Here is a 25,494-nt window from a genome sequence, read left to right on the forward strand (position 1 = left end):
TTCCTTCAGTTAAGACCTCTTTTTTGCCAAGAAAACTAGAATAGGTTTCTTCTTTTCAGCGAAAGTTCTGTTAAAATGCATTCCTATAACCTTTCCTGTTACTAATATGTGTGTTATAAATAACACAGCTGCACAGAAACAGTCCAGACACACAATAACTTCAGCTCTGTATGGTGTGTCATAGTACACTATACAGATTTATTCACTAAGATAAAGCAATATGGTGCTAACAAACATACATTTCTGAAAAAAAGCTGCTTCTTCACTGCAAATGAAATTAATTTTCTCCCCTCCACATCTTCTATTATACTTATACAAAACCATTTTTTTCCACTTTACTCGTGCTGAGTAGTTAACTGAATTTAATCTGAACAATGAATTATTTCCATCAACTCTACATACACATAAAACACTTGCAATTGTTCTAGATACCATGCAAGATCTTCTCAGTCTCTAAAAGATGTACGATTTTTTCCAAGTCAAATTATGTAGCTGCTACATAGCCAAGATCACCTCATTGCACGATGCTAGACTGGAAGAAATAACAGTCCTTGACTGAACACAGGTGTGTCTTTGTCTCTCTGGGTGAAATATGACATGGTTCTCCTCAACCTAAGCTGTTTGTGTCACCCAAAGGACAAGTACATCACTTTTTACAGCTTTCAGCTATACACACTCAGGGACAGTCTAGGTGAGTGACTTATAGTGTAGGAAGAACTCTTTTGGGAGTAAATTTGACTCTAATCTATAACTCAGGTCTTGCAAGTTGGCAATCACCTGTAACATAACATGGACGCAGGGTCCTGCAGCAGCCAGCCCTCTGCAGACGAGCAGCAGACGCCTGTGGCCAGAAACCGGCACAAATTTCACTGCTGGTGAAGACAAAATGTGGACATGTGGTGCTGGAACCATAACAGATCACAGTAAATCAAACTCTTGTGCTCGCCTTTTTCACTCACCAGCTGGTAACGCAGATGTACCAGTCAATTCTGATGTCTCTGAGTCTGTTAAAGGCCCTACTGATATTCAGAGGTCCACTCGTCATATGGTGCTCCTAGGCACTGTCTATTTTTTTAAAACCTTATTTTGCAAACAATTCGCTTTATTGCTGATATTTGCTGCCACCATTTATAGATACTTCTGCTTGGGTAGGAGTAGTATAGGGTTCTGACAATATTATCTTAGAGTGGGTCAAGATGCTGAATGTGTCTCAACTATCAGACCTGGAATCATAATGACTGATTCTAACACTTTCAGGATTATTTATGTGATCATAAACCAGGTAAGCTTTCAAATATTACAACAATATAGAATGCTCTTACAGAGTATCAGTTGAAAAGTTTTTTTTTGAACCTTATTTTACAAGGTTCATTTCATCTAAGTAGGATTTTTTGAGTCATTGAGGATTATATGAGCGGAACATTAAATGGTCTTTGAATCAGTTGATGGAGGACTTAATGCTACAGTGGCAAAAGCAGTTTTAGTAAACAAAATACCTGATAGTATCTGACTGTAAAAGAAGGACACACTATCTTTGGAACTGATCATTCAATAGACTTTTAATAAAGCTACCGAAACTCTTCTTTTAACAGAAACTGGTTATTATAAATTTTTTATAAATTTCTTTTGGTTGGTTTGTTTGGGTTTTTTCCCTGCAGTAAAGCATATAAGCATAACATGCAAGCAGCCACAGCTAGTGAAACACTGCTTGTCATAGCTCCTGTAAATGTTAATGTGATTCTCTGCATTGAGCTGATATTTCACTTTCAGCTGTCACAGGATGTTTCTCCACAGGTACTCCTGGACCATATGGAAACTTAGAGCAGAAGAAATGCATGGGTTTTAAGTTAAGATACTGTAGGTTCTTCTCTCATATGTCCTAGTATAGGAAAAAACCTTGGAGTTGATTTTAAGAGGAGCATTCTTCTAATAATGCTTAGCGCAGTTTCCTGATCTGTACTCACATATTGATAGAAGCTATGCTATGTGACAAAGAAATAGAAGAAATTATAGGTTTGGTACCAATATTTCTTCCAATGAATGGTTCATCTCGTATATCAGCTGAGATACAGATCTGGGACTGCAGGATTGTGTGCAAAGCCATGCCCTACCAGGCCTCTGGAAATTGCAGCATGGAACCTAGTTTATTGTTGTCATTTGGAGTTGAACTGGACCTTAAACGGGAAGACAAGCAAGAAGAGGGGTTTAAAAACAATTATACAGCTCTGGTCCTTCTTGTTCATAAAATTAACATAATTCACATGAGTGATCCCATTAAATCCACAGCATTATCTATTGCCCACAAAATGAGAGTCCATAAACCACTTGACTATTTTTAAGCTGGGACAAACTAAAAATGACATGGCTCTGAATTAATTACTCTTCTGTAGCTCTTCTCATCACCTCTGTCATGTAGACAAGTGCTAGAGTTTACAGGATCAAGTTCTTAATTGAAAGTGTTCACTGCCAACTCACGCAGCTACCATATTGCCTGTATTATGTGATATTAACAAAACCAGAAATCTTATGTCAAAATGTTTTAATGATACTTTAAGAAGCAAAACATGCTGAATGTCACATGTTGCCACTATCCTGAGATTGTGCTTTGCTACAATTAAGCCAATAGTCAGGAGTTTGAGAATTTCCCAAATAAATGCTATTTTGTATTTTTAAAAAACAATCACTTAAAAATCAGAAATGTAGCAGTCACTGTGTGAAAAATCACGTTCTTTTCTCCCCAAGAGTAAAATATTTCTCTATCATAATTACACAGTTTAATGCTCACAAAATCACATCAGACCAATATCCAACACTGAACTGCCGAAATACACACAAATTGTCTCCTTAGGATCATCACCCTGGAATTAAAACAATAAAATATGTTATTGACATTTCTTGTAGAGTAGGAAAACTGCTTGCTATATTCAAAATGAGCCAAAAGCTTAGTCCTCCGTGTATGCGTTTCACTTTCTGCGTCCCCTTTTTCAGCCCAATTTCAGAGTGAGGCTATGACATTTATTGTACAGTATCACAGGCCCGCAAAAGTCCCCTGGGTGAGCTGGACCGCTAGTGCCTGATGTAGCCTGAGCATCTGCTCTTTCTACAGGACTCCACCATTTGAAAATCCCCAAACTGCTCACACTTACCCCACCCTGCACCACCCTCTTCAGACTTCCTAAGCTAAGCAAGGCTGGGTCTAACCAGTATCTTCATAGGACACATTCACTGCTAATCTGAATATGGATATGTCTAAATTGTATTATCTTAATCACATTTTGAAATGGCTAGGGATTGAAATGATTCTGTTTCTTCAACAGGCTAGTTCTGCTGTGGAAAAGAAAAAACCTTCTAGATCTGGAAATACTTTTTCATTTGATTTGAAAACTACCATAAACTCTAATTTGATTTAATCTACATTTTTCTGTTCTGGTGGGTTTTAACTAAGCCAGAAGCAACTTATCTCCATTTGTTTCATTACTAACATTATTCTTAACACCGAAACTTTGTTAGTGGCTGAACATGAGCAAAGTGTGGGCTTAAAAGCTCTACTAAGTGGGTACTAAAGCAGAAGATCTTTCTTTCAAAGTTGCATACATTTAATAATTTCACACTGGATAAGATTTGGCCAAGTCAAGGATAGGCTGAAATTTGGGTGCCTGGCAGGAATCCAGAGGTTTCCTTATTTTCAAACTGTGGTATCATTTTTCTCAAGGTAATTCCAAGCAAATTGTTGGGTTAGTTCATATCAGTGTAGCTACAGAAATATGAACTACTATAAATTCAGCAGAATTTAACCTTATGTTGGTATCTTAATGTTTTACAAATAGCTTATTTATAATAATTATATTTATAAATAGGTTACTTATAACAGTATTTATCACTTACTTGGATTGCAACAGCTTTCAAGATTAAAAAAAGATCACACAGAGTTTGCAACAAAATGATTCTCTTTGAGGTTAATTCCTGTGCAAGTGAGCAGATGGACTTTACAGGACACTTGTTGCCCTGCTAGCTCCACCTTGAGTGGAGGGCTGCACTGTAGCTAATCAGAAATAGATGACTTTTAATCACCTGGTTGGAATTAAAAGGCCTAGTCTCAATTTTGACTTTCCAGGTCAGATACCCTCATACTCAGTTGAAGGTTCAGCAGTTCTTAATCCCTAACCACCAGCACACCTCTGCTCAAGCTCTCCTTCAGCCCTTTGCTCGGGTGTTGGAGCACTATTCTCTTTCCCAGGCTCAGACAGTCTTAGTCTCATTCTTAGTTTCTATGCTTTTTTCTGTTGACTGACTCCTCTGAACAGCTGCTCAATGCTACTGCGCTCTATGTCAAAGGAATACATACTCATCTTTCCCCCCATCTCTTTCTAGCAAGCAGAAAACCTGATGGATTCTTGGTCCAACAAAATTTGCATTTTAACCAGGCTTCTGGGCAAACAAATTGTTGCCAGTCTGATTTATTTATCATCTGCCAATTTTTATAATCAGATTATTTTTGTCTATTTCTAAATATGAATCAGGCCATTCCCCCTCCTTGAACTTATGTTTACTTGAAGCTAATGAAATGCCCTTCAGGCTTATCAGGTTAAACCAGTGGACAAACAAGACTTCCTTCAGCTGCAAGGCCATAGCAAGAACAATTTAGTAATTTAATACAAAATAATAGTGATCATTATTTTAACTACATTTCAAGATTTTGCTCAAGGTTCATTTTCCATTTTACCATGAGTGATAGGTACACATCTGCTTTAGCAAAGACACGTATATCTGTGGAGTGTAATCATAAAGGTACGGGAGAATATATTAAGGCAGATGGAGCTTCCCACATTGTTCAGCACCAGCTCTACAGGGCTCTCATACTTGACAATTCCCTCTATCCAATAAGCAAAGTTCACCTTTACAACAGCAAAGATGGTGTATAGGAGCAAGACTGCCAAAACTATCATTGGGATGTGGTTATGCTTTCCCTGCACTGTTCCATAATCTGCTGCCTGCTTGCAATATAGGTGCTTGCAGCAGAGTAGCTTCCTCCGCTTCTTATTTACAGCAGCATATTTTTTGTGTCCCAGTGATGTATGAGGGAAGTTCTGCCTGAGGGCACCCAGTGGTGTAAGGAACCTTCAGCTACATGCAAAAAGGAAAGAGCATAGAGCAGGGAGAAGAACATCAAAGGGAAATTGAAAAGAGAAAGGTAATTGTTCAATATTTAGACAAGGTCATCTTCAGTGAAATATACCCATTGCAGAATTTCAATTATCTCTAATAGTTGATAATAGTAGCAGAATGGTAGCTCATACTGAAAGCATTTAATTTCTTCGCTTTTAAAGGGCTAATTTTTCTTTTTGTAAATATGATTAAATGTTATTTTTTCTCTACTCTAATATAGTGGAGAAAAATCTTAGGGCAGCACAACTTATCCTTCTGGTTGTTTCTCTCTTACAGCTTATTTTGCAAGTTTGGCCACAGAAGTGATTTTCAGTCTGTCAAGCATGGACAGCATTTAATTAACCCATCCAGATGCTTAAACATTTTTGTGGTTTCTATCTGCTTCTCTCTAGATTAAATATTCATCAAGAGCTGCCTTTCATTTTCTTAGCTACTGTAGTTACTACAATGAAAATTACATAGTATGTCTCCAGCGATTCATATTGTAGGAAGAATAAACACAATAGAAACTGAGGGGTATGAACAGCTTAGCCACTAAGAAAAATACATTATGTATTTCTTAACCTTTCCAACATGCTGCAACGTTTCACAAGCAAAATAGCATACCTTAGCCAGAGGAAACTGCACACATACACACCTCTTCCTAAGTATGGACTAGGAGAATGGGTTCACTAGATGGTTTCTAGCTCCCTTCTCACATGCTTTATATTACTCTAATAATGTATGAAAGCAGTTAATTTTTCTATTTCTTCAAATAAACTGAAACGGAATAAAATTATGTTTCTTGGTACTAGCAATCTGCTAGTTTAAAACTTAGCTGCCTCTGATGATGAACCAAGTGTGGCTGTATCTTTGATAGCATGTTTTCTAAATAATGTCAAAGGATATTTTCAAATTCATTTCAGAATTTTGCTAGAAGACAAGCCCTTGGCTCTTGAAATTAAAATTTCTGTCTTGAACAAGATAATGCTATTTTAATTTATTTAACTTGAGTAATACAGTCATGAGTTTACATCAGTCCAATTAAAGCATATTGTATACAATGCTAGTTCTACCGCACATTTCACTTACTGTTATATTAACTTGAACCCCCTGGAAAAATTGTGTTCTGTGAAAGGCAAATCTAACAACAGTACTATGAGCAGGAGTATTTCTGAGTTAGCTTAAAAGATGTACTTATACAAATAGGTCTTATTTTGTCAAGAGGGCAAATCAAGATTGAAAATATGAAGACAAATCTTTTCAAAGTCATCTGTAATCTGTACATGGCAAATTGGCTCAAGGTCAGAGGCCAGACTCTGTGCTGCATTTCTCTGAGGCAATACACAGAACACAGAGGTCCAAGGGGGGTGGGACAGTTAGAAAGGACAGAGGGAAGGGAATGACACTTCATCCTATATTTACAACTTCCAGATTCTGAGATGCCTCAAGATAAAATCCTCAGCAAGATCTACTGTAGTGTGTGGCAGCTTCCTCACTGCTGCCCACAAGCTGTTCTGCAGCCCAGGGCTGCAAGAGCACACTGCTCTGAATTCTACGTAACAAGAGGGAGCAAGAGTGCATATGCACGCTGCTCCTTCGTGGGGCAATCTCAATCCTTAATTTGGCCTCTCTATATGTCTCGAAAGGCTGTGCCAGGATTAGGTGCCTTCTCTTGTAGACCATAGTATGTGACAGCCTTTAACAAAGCAGTGCACAAAGGAGGCTGGTTCAGGGGAATCGATACCAAACTAAACACAGGTGAGTAGAGACACATATCTGAGATAAGGAGACACTAATGACTGACTGTGAATTATAGTGATAATGTATATTTAGCTATGCTCCCCATCTAAAGTTAACAACTAAAAAAAATTCTCCACTTTGTTTTATGTTATATTGATGCAGAAAACTCAATCTTTCACTTATTTATGAACACAACTTTTATTGACTATATGGTATAAATGTCTCTCTAAGGAAAACCAGACCTTCACTGTTCACAAAACAAGTTTTACCTTAACACATTACTTAAATAAAGACATTTCATGTAGTAAGAATGTGACCTACCTTTTCAGTCTGATTCACATTTACCAAACTGCAGTTTCAAAATGCCTTTGCCGTGAAGCTGAAGGATCTGGTTATATTCTTTGGGCATTGCATGGAAACCTGGCTTAGGCAACTGATTGTCATAATAATGGTGGCTGATCGGCATCTTCTCTGTGGACTTTGAGAAAGGCCAGAACCCGTAGAGCTTCACATTCTCACACAGCTCAAGAGCAGCACTAGTGATCATAAAACCAGATGACAACCGGTAGGCTTTCACACCCTTAGTTCTCCAGAACTGGGCAAGACTTTTCAGATAGGTGGGGTGAAAAAATATTGCCCTTTGGGTTGCTTTGAACTCTTGCAGAGTGTGATACACTTTAAAAGAAGTGGCTGTGTTGCTTCTGAAGGAAAATGCTGGCAATAAAAGGAAAGCATCTCCATAGACCGCAATGTTGTCTAGAAATTCTGTCTTCTTTTCATTTAGTTTGTTGTATCTGCAAAGTACAGCATTTTAGGATAAGAGTGAATGGAATGTTCTATTGATATAAATATCACAGACTGAACCAGCACAATTGCATCTGCAGATATGAGTTATGAACTCTGCTGCACCAGTTCACCATGTCTACATTGCAAACTTACACCAGCCTGTTATATGTTGTCATATGTGGAGTTATGAAAATCTGGCTTTATTGTATGACAAGAACACACTTCATAGGCCTGAATTGGCAACACAGGAGCTGCTGAAGCAGATCAAATTTAAAGCTAATGAGATCAGGTCCTGTTTACAGAATTGGCCAATTCAAGAAATTTCAAAGGAGAATGCAAAAAAAAAAAAGTATTTACACCTTCCCTGTTTAAAAATACATACACTATGACATGTACTGCATGCATTTGTGAAATGTGTTTCTTACATCAATATTGATGAATAGGTATATTGATTAATAGGTATATATTGATGAATAGGTATGTAAGATATATTGATGAATAGGTATATAAGAGAAGCAATAACTTCTCTTCAAAATCTGGTGTCTGCCCTGTGTAGAAATGCAAGTAAGCAGCTTTGGAGTGTCAAAAGTGTGCTCAAGTTTTATAGGGTGTTACCTGCTTGATCCACTTCTAAAAGAGCTGAAAATACAGGCATATCTATTTATCTCCTTCAACTACAAAGGGAAGCAACAGAGTAAAAACTTAAAGATCTAACCTCACAAAAGAAAAGGATTTATCTTCAGGTGCTTTGGTTTTCCAACAAACACCTAAGAGATCTAGTTCTCAGTAATGGATAAGTCTGCGGTCCCAAATATTAAATAGTGAACTTCCAGAGTTATCTGAGAGGTGATATAAGAAACAAGGGGGTCACTCAATTCATTTCCTCTATCAATCCGAGTTGTCTGAATCACCTGAACATGCTGACAACCCCTTTGATATTTAAAGCCAAAAGTATTGAGTCCTCTTTTGTAGGTAGATGTCTCTTTGAACAGTGTATTTTCACCTTTCAAGGGCTACCAGAGCCTACTTCTCACAAATGACTCCAGCAGAAACTGAAAAAAATTGGTTTCCTTTCTCTTCACAACTTGAACGGGTTCAAACCCTCATGCAAAACTTTAAAACAGAGGACAGCAGCAACTGCTGTTTCCATTCCAAACACTCACAAAGGAGTTATCAGCTACTTCTTGCATAACTGAACTCATGCAAGGAGTGATACACCCCTTTTCAGCCTGAAGAGGTTTAAATTTACAGCTTTTGCTGCCCAGAAAAGTGCCATGACTACCAGATTCTGTTGTAAAATGAATGAGACTCAGCCCCTCCTATTGCCTCTGGGCATACAAGAATCACAACACCAAAACAAGCAAGAAGCCTCTCGTCTATATCTAGGAAGAGTGGCTGAAGGGTGAACTTCTGGCCTCTACTCCAAGAATTTATTCTATTTCTACTCACTGTAATGCGAGTAGTGTAAAGCTTTCAGGACAGAATTCAGATCTCTCTTCTTCCTGAACTAGAAGCCTGTACAAATCAACCTCATCTTGTTTTCCTTTCCAGCTCTGACGCTGTAAGGTGCAGTGCACCCCAGCTCCATTAGGGCACAAAAGGACTGTGCTGCTTTCCTCCAAAAGAGTTCACCTACTTTGTCCACCCTGACAAATACAGTTCAAATGTTGATAAACCCTAACAATAATAACATCAGTCTAACCCATTACCCAAACACAGAATTGCAAATTAAAGTGAATAAAGTCAGAACAGGTTTTCTGAGATAAGAAACAGACTTAGTTCTGCTAAATGGTACCAAGTGCCTTCATGCTCCTCCTTCACAAGCATTTAGTGTTCTCTGAATATTTAAACAATTAATTTTTTAAAATCCTAAAGTCCTCTTATAATCTCATTTCATCCTCACACAGGTTTAGTTCCTATTTCCCTTCAGTGTAACTGCTATAAACCCTGGTGTGGCTTAATTTGGCTAAAAAATGAGTGCAGGTCCGAAGAACACTTTGATCAAGCCCAGACAAATCGTGCATCAGGTCAGTAGTCACCAATGATGCTGAGTCACTAGACAAAGCTTTTCTTTCTCATATTCTTGTGCAGCCCCATTAATATCAGTGAGCTAAATCTGGTTTTGGAGGAAGCAATAATTCATCTTCAGGTAAGTAAAAAAAGGGCTGAGTAAGCATTAAGGTAGTTAGTACTCATTGCAAAAAATCAAGTTCTATCCTTGAATCAATGACAAATGCCAGTTAGTTATTTCTACGCTCACTGTACTTTTTTCTTTTTCTTCTAAAGGAGGAGGAAAAAAACCCCTTTGCCTGATGTCATCTATTAGACAAATACGCATATGACAGACAATAAGATACAGTAAGATCAGTAAGAAGTAAATAACATGCCACAGCAGTCCTTTTCATAGATAAGCTGCAGTTCCAGCCCGCTGAAGATGTCAGATTAGTCAGCCTGGCCTTATTAGATTTTCTTTTCATCAAGAAGGCGAAAAAAAATAAACTTTGCTAAGAAAAAAGTGTGTGAGCAGCTTTTGTGTGGATTGAGAAAATGGATGACAGAAATCAGGTCTCCATTCAGCAAATAGCCTTCATCAGAACAGCCTTGAAGCACATTACCTAAGAACATGCACTTACATCCTACTGACAGAGTCAGACACACATTTTCAAGCATCCTGATTTATGATTACAATTCCTTCTTGCGCTGGGGGTCATGAAGAGCATGGCGGGGGGGTGGGGGTGGAGGAAGAGGCTTGGGCTTGCAAACATCTATTTTACTCTGCGTTACTCATAAATTGTGGACTGGTGCCAACTGTGAGGCACTTGCTAATCTGACTATTGCTGATTTCTTTCTGTTACAAAAAAAAGGCCAGGTTAAACAGATTTCCATTTAGACTGGTACACATTTTATATGAGAACTATGGCTTAATGAAGTAATCTGCATGCACGACTCTCTTTGCTGGTCTCCCAGTGGATTTTCAACAAAATCTAAATAACGTCAAACAATTATAGAGTACTGCAAAGAAACAGATTTGCATTAGTACTTACTTCTGAGCTATGATACTCGGATTAACAGTCACAAGGTTTGTTTTATTGCCAACATCTTTGCTAATGCTTCCTGTGGTTGGTGGAAGGTTACACCTGAAAGTGAGAAAGATTTACATAAACAGATGTGAACCAGAAATGCTTTGCAGTTATTATTTGCATATTCGTCTCTTGTGCAATGACACTTTCTCATCAGCTCCCAGGGATCTCTAAGCACTTTACAAATATTAAATAAGGCTTACAGCACTTCTAGTAAAAATATTTAATCTACTGTGCAGATGGTTAAAATAGGGCACAGAGAGCTCATTTTCATAAATCATCTCACAAATCAGTAGCAAAGTTAAAATCCCAGAAGAAGCCTGTCTATAAATGCCTCGTGTTCGCTGCTGGGAAATACTGGCCCTCTTCCCTAACCAATGCTTTTCCTCTGAAAGTCTTCTATTATTTTCTGTTTAAAAACAGTCTGATTGATACCAGTCTCTCTGCTCGCACAGCAATGTTGACAGCTGTTTCATGAGACATCAGCAGCATAACCTGCCCAGTTGCAGAAATAGTAGCTTTTGTAATAGGTACAGAAAGCATTTTTTAAAAGTCAGTCACTTGGTAAGTTTAGCATCTTAGTATGCAAATTTTTATCAACACAGTTACTGAACTGGGAAGACTTCTTTCTTTTTTAAATTTGAAAAGTCCAAATATTAGACAAAAGCATGAAAGGAAACAAAATGTAGCAGACTGTGTGATTGGAAATGTTGAGAGAAGAACCTTCCTTTAGCTCACTTTCTCCTTAATCTATAGTGGGAGCTGAAAAAACTATTTAAATTAGATGCGTAGTATTTTTTAGATGGCTAAGAGAAGGTGAGACAAATCCTGGGACAGTTAAATAACTGCATTAGTGAGCCAACCTAAGTAAACCCTTTGTAAAACCAGAGGAGAGGTAAATATGTAACATTTAATACCAGTCTGTCTTATTTCAGGGTTTTCTTTATTCTCTTCTGATGAAAAATAAAAAACAAAAAAAACCAAAAAACCCACACACAAACAAACCAATGAGAAAAAAGTTTCCTTTCCTAAAGGATGCTAAACAGAACAGATACTTCAAGTTCAGAACTTTGGGCTCTCAGATAATCACATCACTAGCAAGATAACTTTGTACTAGGTATCTTAGGAAGGTACCAGTGTTGTGAAACCTACAAAGCAGAAAGACTGTCCTTAGAGAAGCAGAAATAAAGAATTACCAAGATCCTTCCTCATTGCTACAAACTGGGATTGGCATGCTTCCAACCTGCCAAGTTTTCAGAAACATTCTACAGCCTTCAGGGAGAGGAAGCAGCTCTTACCTAAACACAAAGTCAGAACGATCAATTTCAGCTCCACAGCTGGAATTTTTCAGAATGCCTCCGTTTCCAACCACTGCACAGGTCTTGAAGGGATAAACTGAAAGAGGAGAGGACTGCAAACAAATAAAAAGACACAGCCAATGCCTCATAAATATTTTGACTGTTTCTTTGCTTCTTTAGTCATTTGTCCTTGTAGGTTTAATCCGGTAAATCCTGGTGAAGCATTCATCATTTAGCAGACAGATTGCCAGGCCTGGACAGACAAGACCAAAATAGGCACCAACACAGGACTGCGACTTCTGTCATCAGTACTTGGAGGCAAGAACACTGAATTATTAAAACTGGATGAATATCTTTTAAGTGCACTTAACACAAAAGTTGTCCAGTAGCAGACTGAAACCTTGACAAAGTAAGGAACTGACTTGTACTGGAGATAGTTTGAATTCACCCATTTTCCTTTGCACTGTAACAGACAGGCGGTTGTCACATAGTCACTGATTTTGTCAGCTAATGGAAGGTAACTTGGTAAATGCTCACTGCTTGGTCATCACACAATTACATTTGATATAAAATAAATTTAGGGAAATCTGCCCTAACTCATGGTAGATGTGAGGGCTAACGGAAGAGGTTACTGTTTATGGCTGTTCACTCTCTCTACTCTTATTCTTATAGGCTGCTGTCTTGCAGTGGGGAAGCTGAATTGGAGCTAAGCACATCCTCTTGTGAACCAGCACAGTTCAAAATCCAGCAAATTCAGGTTGTGAAAATCCAGCAAGGTTATTCTGCCCCTGTATTCGGTACCTCGAATACTGTGTTCAGTTCTGGGCCTCTCGCTACAAGAAGGATGTTGAGGGTCTGGAGCACATCCGGAGAAGAGCAACAAAGCTGGTGAGGGGGCTGGAGAACAAGTCTTACGAGGAGTGGCTGAGAGAGCTGGGGTTGTTTAGCCTGGAGAAGAGGAGTCTGAGGGGAAACCCTATTGCTCTCTACAACTACCTGAAAGGAGGACAGGACATCAGGAAAAAATTTTTCACAGAAAGGGTCATCGGGCACTGGCAGAGGCTGCCCAGGGAGGTGGTTGAGTTCCCATCCCTGGAGGTATTTAAAAGATGAGTAGATGAGGTGCTCAGGGACATGGTTTAGTGGCAGGTAGGAATGGTTGGACTCAATGATCCAAGAGGTCTTTTCCAACCTGCTGATTCTATGATTCTATGAAATTAATGTAAATTGTTAGTTATTTCAGTTAACATTAATACGGTTGGCTGTTTTCCCAGGGTCTCAGAAACATCTCATACGTCTCGTTCAGCCTCTCCTGCTGTGGGAGGACTGACGTTCAACAAAGGCCAACAGCTGGGCAACTTTGACCGCAGAAACTGAACCCACCTGTAAAATTGAGTCAAAACTTGTTTACACAAAGTTTTATCCCTCCTCACTCTCTCATCAGCTAAACTAAAGAGAAGTAGGAGGGGACACTATTATGCACAGGGCAAAAAGTGTGGGGAAAGTGGCAGATATCATGTTGCCTGGCAATATATTACAAAACAACACATTCAAATACTTTATTCAGTTTGGAAAAGATAGTAGTAGAGCACAAAGGCCAGACAACTCTGGTTGTCTTAGTATATACACATAAACCTATTTTCTCTTTGATTTAGTTTAAATTTGCAACCACTGTAACCTCTATTATAATGTTTTAGTGATTGTCAAATTTTTAGTGATTCACAGCAACCTTAGAAAGGACTGGACTCATGGCAGCTGGGATCTCAAAAATCAAGAATGCCAAAGATGAGTAAGAGGACTCCTTTGTGCTCTTTCCAGAAATTGATTACACCTCTGTTCCCCTCTTTTTCTGTTCTCCAGAGCTTGTATGTCTATTATAAGCACTAAGCTACAAAATCTGATTCCTTCCTTTGCTCAGCCTGCATTTCTGGCTGCAAAGGCCCCATCCCAGTGAGCAAGAAAGCTGGTGAAAGTGCTAGAAGGAATGTCCTATGAGAAGCAGCTAAGGACTTTGGACTTGTCCACTCTGGAGAAAAGGAGGTTAAGGGGGAACCTCATTGCTCTCCACAGCTTCCTGAAGAGGGGAGGAGGAGAGAGAAGTGCTGGTCTCTTCTCCCTGATATCCCAGGACAGGATGTGTGGGAATGGTTCAAGGCTGTGCCAGGGAAGGTTTAGGCTGGACCTCAGGAAGCATTTCTTAATCAAGAGGGTGATCAAACACTGAAACAGGCTTCCCAGAGGGGTGGTTGATGCCCCTAGCCTGTCAGGGTTTGAGAGGCATTTGGGCAAGGCCCTTAATACCATGGTGCCATATTTTAATTTTAGTCAGCCCTGAACTGGTCAGGCAGTTGGATGAGGTGACTGTTGTAGGTCCCTTTCAACTGAAATATTCTGTTCTGTTCCCTTCTATTCTACTCTATTCTATCACCAAAACAGCTTTCATAAGTTATATGCCCAAGTCTGCACTGGAGATGGCATGGGAATATGAGTAATACGGAATGTTGTTCCAGACTAAAATGCCTAGAAATTGGAATGAGAAAAGCAAGGCAAATGTTCTCAGATAATTAACTCCTGAATTCAGCTGACTGCCAAGCGTGGCTGCATCTTGTTCTCTGTAGCAACTCTACCTACAATCTGATCTATGATACCCTGGTCCATGCCTCCACCACTGTAAGGGAAGGCAAAAAAAAACCCCAAAACTGTTTTACAGGGCAAATGAAGAATTGGATACAGAGCACTTCCTCTTCCAGAGGAATCAAACAAAGCAGTTCAATTACTAACCCAAAATATATATGATACTGCAATCATAATAACAGGTGAAGATACAGTTCTTACCACAGGCAGCATCTTAAAAATGTCCTCTGTAATGAGGAGGGTCTTTTTACTGTCCACTTCGTAACTCATGTTACTTCCCAGTGGGGTGTTGTTTTGAGAAGCAATAAAATTGTGAACTGCATCACAGCAGGAAGCTAATTCTGACCTGCAAAAAATCCAAACAAAACCTGCTCAAAGACAGGCAAATAAGTAGGAAAGCAGTGGTATACAACCAGATGAATGACAACCACTTCTAATTAAGTAAGCAACAAAAGGCTATGTGAACCCTTTTTAATGTCATTTCCCTTTACTTGCTTTGCAGAGTAAGTCCATTTTCACAGCAAACATTCAGAAACTAATCAGACGAAGCAGTCCTTTTCTTATCCTGTCTTCCTCGCTTGGTCTCCCTTTCCCATCCAGAAAAAGTTGTAATTGCTCTCCTTATTAATTGCTGGGATTATTATAGAAACATTGAGAAACTTCAGTCCCCAAAGAATTAACAATGTGATTTCAGTCAACATAGAACAAGCGACTGTAAGAAACTAGAAGGCTGAAGAAAGGAAGAATCAAGGAGATGAAAGGAATGGTGATGGGAAGTACTGGCTATATAGTACTTAGTGAACAGCTAGATGGCTCGAAGCCAATTAATTAATAATTCATTTCTGCAACTGTTCAGCAGGGTTTTCCTGTGCATGGTATCACATATGTTAAATAAATTACATCACAACTTGCAAATAAAGAAGATGGATATCTTTGTGATAGAGACAGCCAGCCTAGCTGCTCCTCTAAATACCAACTGAAGTGCTTAAACAGGTAAGAGTGCAAGGGCTTCACTCAAACTTTATGTAGGGGTGAAGGCTATGGCTTTTCTTACAATTCCTGCTCCCTCCAAACTCATAAAAACATTGTGTGCATAAATATCCTATATTATTAGCAGTGAAATGCAATGAAAAGCCCCATCAAGCCTGAAATATTATAATTCATTATGCTTTAGGGAACAATGTTCTCTCTGCTGCCACTGGATATGATTTTCAGACCATAAGGCTGAAATATCCATGGCCAGCCATTATCTATCAGTTGATAAGACACAGCTATCTCTTTAGGTGACATACTAAGAGAACTACTAAGCGTATAGAGAATAAAACTAATTGATAATAGAATTGCTTGGAATTTTGAAGAAGATAACACAGCAGGGAAAAGATAATTCCTGTCCTGACACTGAAGCCCAATAGTGAAGAAAAAACCCCATATATTTACTTAGAGCCAGAGGATTACAAAAGTTTTATTTCATACTTTTTCAGTGAGTACGGTAAACCAAACAGTTGGAACTAGTTAAACAACACAGGTCAAATCCTGGCTGAAAGTAAGCTGTCTTTAATAGAGTAAGACATGGGTAAGAAAAGTTGCTTCTTTCAACTATGAGCAATGTACACAGAGCAAATATTCTAATAATAATATAGTTTTATTCCTGCTGGAGGTGAGGCATAGTCTAGCACATGGGAGAACCCAAGGATTAAGGGAACCCAGGAAAGAGAATGAACAGGTCTCAGATAACTCTCAATTCCACTTCTTTTGAAATAAAGGTCAAAATAGGGGAAATAAAGGTTGATAAAGTTAGTTTGATTCATACATAAAATACCAAAGGAAAGAGTACCATTTCAGTTGTCAGATGGTTTACTGGTATGTATTAACCTGATTCGATTACTGAGTTCTGAAACTCCTGAAATACAAAGTTTCCAGGTGAGAGTGGAATACTGGGAATGACAGAGTGCTGGAATTTCACAGATCTGAAATAATCATACTAGGAATATTACTAGAAAATATTAACAAGAAATATTACTCTTCAGGGAGGAGACAGGAGGGTTCAGATTTCCACAAGCCATATTCAGCTCCACACCCTGAACACAGTGATACCAATTGCCTTACTCAAAGCAGAAAGTGGCAGGGGAGGTGTCTGTGGTCAATGAAAAACACAAGAGTGGGGACAGAACTGAGACTATGCTCCCGTGCATCCAGAGGTGCACACAGGGTGAAAACAATTGCCATGGGCATGTGGTGTCCTATTTTAAATTATATGGAAAAGTACAAACGGAGCCATCAGGCAGGAGAGTCAAAGGATTAAATCAGGGACCATTGGATGTTATTGAACCACTCTTAACTGGAGACAACTTCTTTTTCTTTCTTGTACATTTCTTCCTATAAGCAGCTCTTTCCAATGCTAATACGTACTGCAGTAATAAAAGGATTCAGATATCACTGTCAGGCTCTGAGGTCTGACCACCAAACCTCCCCGCCCAGCCCCCCGAGGCCACCCCCATCCTGTCCATGGCACAAGACCCCATGTCAAACCCCAGGGCCACCAGTCCCGAGCCAGCGACACCACAGCAGGACCAATCTCCCATTGTGTCCATCCCATCCTCAGGAAGATGCCTGATGCCTGGCATCAGGGCTGCCCCCCTCGTGGCTGGGTAGGACAAGTCCGGCTGCTTATCCCTGCCCTGCTGCCCACATTATTGCATTGAGATCCCACTCTCCTGTCCTTGGGGAGCAGCTGTCCCTCACTGCTCCCTGCAGTCACATGGAAATGTCCCTCACTGCAATCACATGGAAATGAGGAACCACAAGAAAATACAATTTTGATTTGATTTCCTTGAATTTTTTTCTTAAAACTAAATGAAGAAGATCTAAATATTATCTGTGTCAACTACAGGATATTTGGCAGAGAAGACGTAACAACAGAATATTCTTGTCCAGCATTAGTAAAACAGCTGTTTTACATGTTTTTCATTAATACAGGTGATGTGGTTTTGGTTTTTTTACTCATTCTACAAGAATGAGTAACTCTACAGGAATGAGTGCTCCAATAAAGGCAGAATCAGTCTGGAAGAAAGACTAATATCAGAATTGATAAGAAAGTAATAGTTTGAATTAATATTATGGATCTACTGAGGAAGTAAAACAGAGCCAGGCTACGTCAGAACTGCAGTGAGAAAAAGAAAATACATACTGATTCTTGATACATACTCTTATGTTACTTATGAGCATACGTGCTGAAAATTTAGAGGCGACAATAGAAACATCTTACTTAGATCAAATCATGACACAGAATCCGATTGTGCCCCAACATCCACATATAGAACCCCAGCAAGAATGCATGCAGCCTGCAGACAGCAACACCCACTGACAATCTTAGAGATCTCTTCCTATACGATTTTGTACAAACTGTGACACGCAGGACCTCTACAGCTGATTGTAAACAATGAGTAAGGGGTAAAGATTGGGCAGTTCAAGCAATCTATTACTGAAACCGTCATCATAGTGCTAATGTCATAGGCAACGACACCCTACAAAGCATGTACTTCATAAGATTATGACATGTATCATGCAAGTAAATTCTTTTAACAAGTGCTATATGTAAGGTGCTGCAAAGCCAAGACAACATTTTAACTCATGTATCATGCCATATGAGGAGAGAGAAATTGCTAAAACCTACCGTACAATGAGATTCCTAACCAGACGGTGGGATAAAAGACAAGTGTCAGAATCTGAACAGCAATAAAGAATACTACCTTAAAGCCAAACTCTGTATTTCCTTCAGAGAGGTAGAAAGTGATCCACCTGGTGTGTATGACCAGGAGAATATGCTGTGATATGGGGGCAGCTCTTGGAAGATGGGATATCCCTCTACCGGATGTAGCTTAGAGTGGGAAGATTTAAGTTCCAGTTGTTAAAATCGTTGCTAGACTTGGGGATTGCCCTAAAACAAACTGTTTCTATGATCTGGTCACAGAATTAGAAGTCCAGACTGAGGGAAGATGAAGTCAAAATATCAAAGTTTTGTAGGGCCCTAGGTTTGGAAAGGGTCTCCTTTGGAGTACAAGTTGGTACTGCCAGTTCCTTATTTGGAGGAAGCCTACCCTCCAGCATCTCTCCCGCAAGCAGCTGGAAGCAGAGTGAGACTTCAGAGCTATTTTTAAATCTGAGGCGTAATATCAAACACAGATATTTCTTATGCCAAAATGAGCGTAAATGGAGAGATTGCATTATCTCAAAATTTCACTTCTAACAAATAAGTAATAAAATCAGTACCTGGGAAAAGACTACACCACTCAGACTGGCAATAGATACCTCATGAAAGTGACTAAGTACAGTCATGACAGCCTTAATACCCTAACCAGAGCGGTGTGCTGCATTTGTCTGTGCAGTTTGATTTGTATGAGACAATACTGAGTCACTGTTGCACTGGAGAATGTTTTTTGTTGCTCAGCAGATGCTTTTGCTGAATTTTGTCCTTTGTGGACCAAGGACACTGGTCCCATTATTGTATTGAGGTCAGCTGAGATGGAATTCTGAGCCCACACAGCATCCAGGTTCGTGGCTGCTGAGAACTTAAAAAACCTCCTGGTTTCTGAAGCAAGTTATCAAAATATTGAGACAAGCCAAAGGAATAATGTTGCTTTCCAGCTGCTATGCAGTTAGGCCACACTGAACCATCGGACTGCTGCCTTGATTGTACGTTTCAAAATCCCTCTGCATAACACAATCACTTCACATGGATAGTCCACTCAACTTAGTGGAAGTCAGTAAGTATCTGCAAGATCTAAATAAGCTGAAGTACTTTCTTTGCAGCTCTTGTGGTAGCTCTGTAGCCAAGAAGCTCAGCCTGAACTACTGTAACCCTCCTAGCAACAAAATTAATTAGCTCAGCTTGGTTCAACACCATTATGAATATGTGCATTTTAGCTGGTTCAGTGCTTGCGTACAGGGTACATGTGCCTGCTGACAAGACATAGTATGCACACATCCTGAAGAGATTCCAAATGTCTCAAGATCCTCCTTCCAACAACTCAATTTGAACCATTCACAAGAGCTAAAGCAGTCAATGGTTAGTCAAGGGCCAGAAGAGTTTCTCAGCATGTCCAAAAGTCAGCGCTGCCTGAGTGGAATGCAAAGAATCTGTGATAAGGGTGAAACTTCTCTTTATGCAAAAAGCTTCTGCAGAGTTTTAAAACTCCACACTCCTCCAAACTACTCATAAAAGCACCAAAATGGCCTTTGATTCACCCTCCTGCAGTAAGTAGGAATTTTTTTTAGAACACCTTCTTTTATTAGAAATGCTTAAAGTAATTTTGTTCTACATTTTTAAAATATTTTCATTCATATATATATCTGGTGTGAAAAGGCACTCACTTCTGCACCAAAACTTTACACATCCTCATAATCTGGGGCATGGGAAGAAAAGTATACCACTGGAACTGTCTGCTCCAGCCTAGAGCTGGTGTACTGGACAGCTAATCATGATCCTCAAGGGGCTGCAGTGCCTCAGTGGCACATGAGCCTGCAGAGTCTAACAAAAATGTGTGAACTTCATAGCATTCCTTTTGTGCAGATCACACTTCAGTGTGACGCCAGTGCCTGTAGACCTGGTGCCCAGCGGCATTCTTCATTGCTGAGGACAGTGTGAAATATTTCACTGGACTGAAGCGAGACAGGAGGAGGGGAAAAGTGGATGGGTATGGACACTGCAGAAGCACCAAAATAAGCGAAACTAGGAAGCACATTGAAACAAGTTGCCCAGGCAAAGAACTGAATTTCAAAAACTGGAGATTTTTAATAGATATCTGTCCAAACTTCTTTCAATAATGGTCTAAGTCCATTTGATTCTACAGTCATCTTTTATAAACATCTGTTCAAGTGAATGCTTGCTTGCAAAAAGAATATCATATCAGTCCTGTCATAAAGCATTTGCACATTATCCACATCTGCAATGCTTACAAAGACATATTTCTTTGTGGATCTTTTGTTATCCAACACACAAACAATGCAAATAAAACCCCAAACACAAAGTAAGACTAAAATATTTAAAGCTGTAACTCCTGTAAGTCTGATGTTAAGTGTATTTCACAGCACAGTTTGTAACATCTTTTGAACAAAGGGCAAAGTATTCTAAGTGACAAAAGTCTGTGGATTACTAATAACCAGAAGAAATCTGTGCTTGCCTAATAGCTTGTTTTAATAGTTCACCTAGCTTGGGTATTTGTAGCCATTAGTTCAAGTGAGCTATTACATAGAATCACAGAATCACAAGGTTGGAAAGGACCCATTGTACAGTACAAGTGAAGGCGACAATGACTCTGAGGTTTCATATTGAAAAGACTGTCATGACAGTACAGGGGAGAATCCACAAAAAATTCCACTACGTAACAGCAAAGTTTCAAGGGTGCAACTAGAAACAACAAGCCTACCTTTTATCTGTGTCCACTACTGTTATATTTTATAATGAGCAAGCAATTATCTTATTGTACTGCACTAGAGGCTCTTGACAATGATAGGGGTTTCTCCAGGCTCTTGTCAACCCAAGTCAATAGCACCCAAGTGCAATGACGCACATTATGACATATTGCAATCTCTTAGAAAAGAGTGGTTAAAACTGATATCTGAAACAGAATGTGTTGAAGGAGAATTCAACACTGACAGCCTTTGAACAGTCTATAAATGAAGTAACATCATAAGTGTCTAAGAAATTGAAAGCCAACAGGGTTGAATCAGAAATCAAGGCTGAATATGTAGAAAGAGTAATAAAATTTTCAAACCAAAGACTATTTAAAGAGTCTGCCATGAAGACATAATTAACTCAGTCTGATCCAAAATTAGGTTCTCCCCATAAGAACCCTGCAATCTTCAGGAAAGTATATAGTCTGTAGAGCAATTAGAAGATTCAGCCATTTCTCCAAGATGTCCCCAATTACTGTCTCTCCACCCAGCCTTTTTCTCTTCTGAAATAGAAATATGACTCTGAATATATACTCCCGATTTTAAATATAAGCTATTAAACATATGCAGCAAATGTACTCTCAAAACACAGTGTAATCTCAGAGTTCTGTGTATTTTCTTGAATACTGGAATGGAAGATGTCAGAGAGTACAGTGGAATCATTGATCTGTTTAGTGTTAGGAAAGCTATTGATTATGTGGTGGTGTGAGCTTATATAAGCATAAATTGACCTTGTAGGGTATTTTATTTGTGTTTCAACTGTTTTTCATTGCAGTACACAGACGTTTTAAGCAATACTGTTATATGTGTTAAGAGTGTAGCACACTACAATTTAATCTCTTCAAAAAGGAGTGGGATTTTATAATCTGTAGGAATGTTTAACGCACACTTTTCAGAAGCGATTTTAAATCAGGGAAAGGGTAATAGAGGTCAAGTGGAAAAAAATGCAGAAGGGGAAATTACAGGACTAGGAAATGGGCTGATCTTTAAACGATTCTTTTGAAGACCTGGGGTTCTCTTTTTAAAGCAGTAATATTTTCTTTTTAAAAAAGTTGAAAACATTTTGGTGGGGTGGAGCAGTGGGCCAGCTAAACTGCAGTGTAACATCAGGGGGTTTAAAACTGTATTTTACACCCAAGAATTTCCTTCTCCCTTCATTATCAGATCCAAATAAGGTTTGTCAGGAATGGTATTTCCATGAGGAGAAGTCCACACATCCACAGCTCACACAGGGCTATTCCAGTGTGGTACCACTCCCGGAGAACTGGTGCATTGCTTTGCCAGGCTCCAAGCTCAGCAAGATAGCCCAGAAATACAATACCCAGAGGTTCCTCCGTAGCACAGCATCTGCTCAGCCTTTCTCCATATCCTCCCTCCCCCTCAGTAATTCCAGGGACTGTTTTAGCTATTTGTTAGCTTCCAGCAGATACAGGAGTTGCAACTATTTAGAAAACCTGCAGAATATTTGCTACCATGGATGAATAGCCCACGTGAGAATAAACCAAGCTTAAAAATCTGTAAAACAAAGAGATGTGGAGGTATAAGAAACAATTATAGCTTGCACCCAATTGGGCTCTGTAATTTGTTTCACTAATGAAACATTTCTTTTAAGTGAAGAAGAATGCTTTGAAGAATGCTAATATAATAATTAATATTCAGGTTACCTAGGAAACCTGAGACTCTACTGACTGTAGCTAGAAGAGCCTTTGCAGAGGAAGCTACATAGCACAGATTATTTTCCTGGAGCTTTAAGAATGATGCTTCCAGACAGATGTGAGATTATTTCCCCTCCTATTCCAAGTTTGTACCAATCCTCTCTCATAACAAAGAAATCCAAGGACTTGCTTTGTTTAACACAAGTTAGAGCTCATGTAAATCTGAAAAGGGAAGGAAGAATTCAAGTGAGTTTAGAAACAAATAGATAACGTGGAGATGTTAGATGATTGTAGAACCATAAAGAACAAGAGAAATAACAAAAGAACAGGAGAAGTACAGCTGAAATTCATAAAGGAAAAGTCTGAATAAAAAAATACTTAAAATAGTTCTCTATATGTCAGCAACAGCAAACATTGGCAAAGACTTTCCCTAAATCATTGTTAGTAAGATGCCATTTACACCACTCCTGGTGTCATTACCATCACCTTTGGTAGCATCTATTGTGAAGTTAAGATAAAATCTCTTTAGTAATGGCTGATAGACACTACAGTGGGGTACAATAAATCTTAAATAGATTGTGAGAGCAATGAACCAAGTGCTCGCACTTGCTCCTCTGAAAGCAGCCTAAATCTGTCAGTGCTGATGTCAGCATTACAAGACACCTAAACAAGTGAAGGGCCAGGAGACTGGTTCCTGACAGAGGCTGGACAAAAAACAACCACAGAAGGGTGACTGTGGGAATGAGAGGTCTTAAAGAGAACATCATTGCCTGTATCTGCCTCATGACTCTTCTCAATTTTGAGAAACACATGGGTAAACATCACATAGCTGTGAAGAACCCCTGCTGCTGCCAGACAGCAATCGAGCCAAGTGAATGTTACCTTGCACAGCAGACTAGCTTTAGAGGAAAAGCAAAAAGGCAGCTCTCTGACAACAAATGGACACAGTTTGCACAGCTGCATGGCAAAGCTGAGCTAGGCAGTAAAGGGTCAGTCTGGAATCCTGCACTCTGCACTTTGTCCAACAGGCTGGGAAAAGCACTGGGGTTTGTGTCATGCATGTCTGTCAGCCGTAACCCTTTTGCCTCATACAAAAACAAGTATTTACTTCCTGCACTACACTTTTAATTCATATTCTTTTATTCAGCCTGGATCTGCTGGGTGTTTGGCTTACAAAGAGAATTGTTGTGCACTTATTGGCACACAGCGTTGTCTTCTAGGAACACGAGAGTTTCTGGCTCAGATCACACATTCATTCACTCCACTACCAGTACGATGGTAGCCAACAGCAAAAGCTGCAGAGGAAAACAGAGGAAAGCTTCTTCGAGAAATTCACTACCCCATGGAAAGCTGCTTTTGAACCTTATTAATTAGAGGTTAGTTTATGCCCTAAAGCATAAGACATTAAATCCCTTATAAATATGCATGCTTATACTTCAGAACTTTAGGATAATACAGAGAAGTCATACAATTGACACCACGCCTGAGAAGCAAATGTAAGTGTTCGCTCCGTTTAACAGATGGGCAAACAAGGAAAGAAGTCAAGCAGCTTCTCTGCAGTTTAGTCGGCAGGCAGACTTCTGGTAGCACTGGCAGGTGAATAATACAACAGGCAGCTTCAAGCTCTTCTCCTGAAGGTGCCCAGCTGTATTACCCAATTCCTGCTACACGGCCCCTCTGAGATTAATTTCCTCTTCTGCAAAACCGGTGTGTTTATCTACCTACTTAATGAGATTTTTAGCAATGAATAATACTTGTACTACACAATTATTATGCATTACTGACACTAGGCAAAGTTAGAAAAAGAAAGAGACGTGCTGCCAAGGGATTATTAATTCATTTATTTTGCCACATTTTTAGAAGCTTTGTTCCCCAAAGAGCTCTGTCAATGCATCGTTTCTCAGCTAGAGTGTCCTTGCAACTACACCCAGGCTCTTGTGCTTACAACTGATAAATATGTTTGGGAGTGTTGTAAAGCATGGAGCGTATACAGATTTAGTCGGTAAATTTTATACTGAATTTGTTTTTCCCTTTTTCTTTAATCTTTTTTTATTTTATTGACCAACTGCTAAGAGCCTTGAAAGTCTCCAGTATGGTCTGGGAACAAGGACAACTGTACAATTTTAATATCCTATTTCCAGAAAGCAATAGATAGAAGAGGATTTTGAGAGAATGGAAAATGAAAGACTTATGCAAAAGCACACATCTTTTGTAAAATAATCATCTTCCATGCCCTAAACCGAAGTACCAGTCCTTGGTCATATCAATGGAATTTTTGGATGATTATATCAAAGTAGACTAAATTTCATAGGAACAGAAGAATATACAATACTGTCATCAGAATGTCAGCATGGGTTGTGTACATATGAACTAGCTAATACTCTAGTTAGTCTGGACACTAAAAAGCAATGAAACCATAACAGCAGAACCCTTGAATGCCAATCAAGTAATAAGAGTTTGTCCAGCCTGTGCTGAACCATGGGTTTCAAAAGATTTTTTCTATTCAGTATTTGAGCTAATACAAAGCTAGCAAGCTCACCTCAATGTACATACAGTTCACATTTTCTAGGTGACTTAGTGCACCCCACAACTTTCACTTCAGAATACTTCCAGTCTGATCACTGGTTGTATAATCCACCTTGACTACTTATGACCCACAGTCCTTGCTGGAAGGCAAAGACAGCATGAGGAGCAGTAAGC

General features: G+C 39.2%; 1 protein-coding gene across 2 annotated transcripts in view; it reads right to left on the reverse strand.

Moving 5' to 3' along the window:
- Positions 1 to 299: 299 nt before the first annotated feature.
- Positions 300 to 25,494, reverse strand: part of ST8SIA6 (ST8 alpha-N-acetyl-neuraminide alpha-2,8-sialyltransferase 6) — a 41,981-nt gene continuing 16,786 nt past the window's right edge. For both annotated transcript variants that reach the window (XM_054059347.1, XM_054059346.1), the window contains 5 exons: positions 14,888 to 15,032; positions 12,053 to 12,165; positions 10,719 to 10,811; positions 7,210 to 7,682; positions 300 to 2,858 (listed from right to left, as the gene is read on the reverse strand). In XM_054059347.1, the coding sequence (XP_053915322.1) occupies positions 7,214 to 7,682; positions 10,719 to 10,811; positions 12,053 to 12,165; positions 14,888 to 15,032 (820 nt within the window). In that variant the 3' untranslated portion in view covers positions 300 to 2,858; positions 7,210 to 7,213. The remainder of the gene's footprint in view (positions 2,859 to 7,209; positions 7,683 to 10,718; positions 10,812 to 12,052; positions 12,166 to 14,887; positions 15,033 to 25,494) is intronic.

Source organism: Cuculus canorus, chromosome 2 (assembly GCF_017976375.1).
Source record: "Cuculus canorus isolate bCucCan1 chromosome 2, bCucCan1.pri, whole genome shotgun sequence".
NCBI lineage: Eukaryota > Metazoa > Chordata > Aves > Cuculiformes > Cuculidae > Cuculus > Cuculus canorus.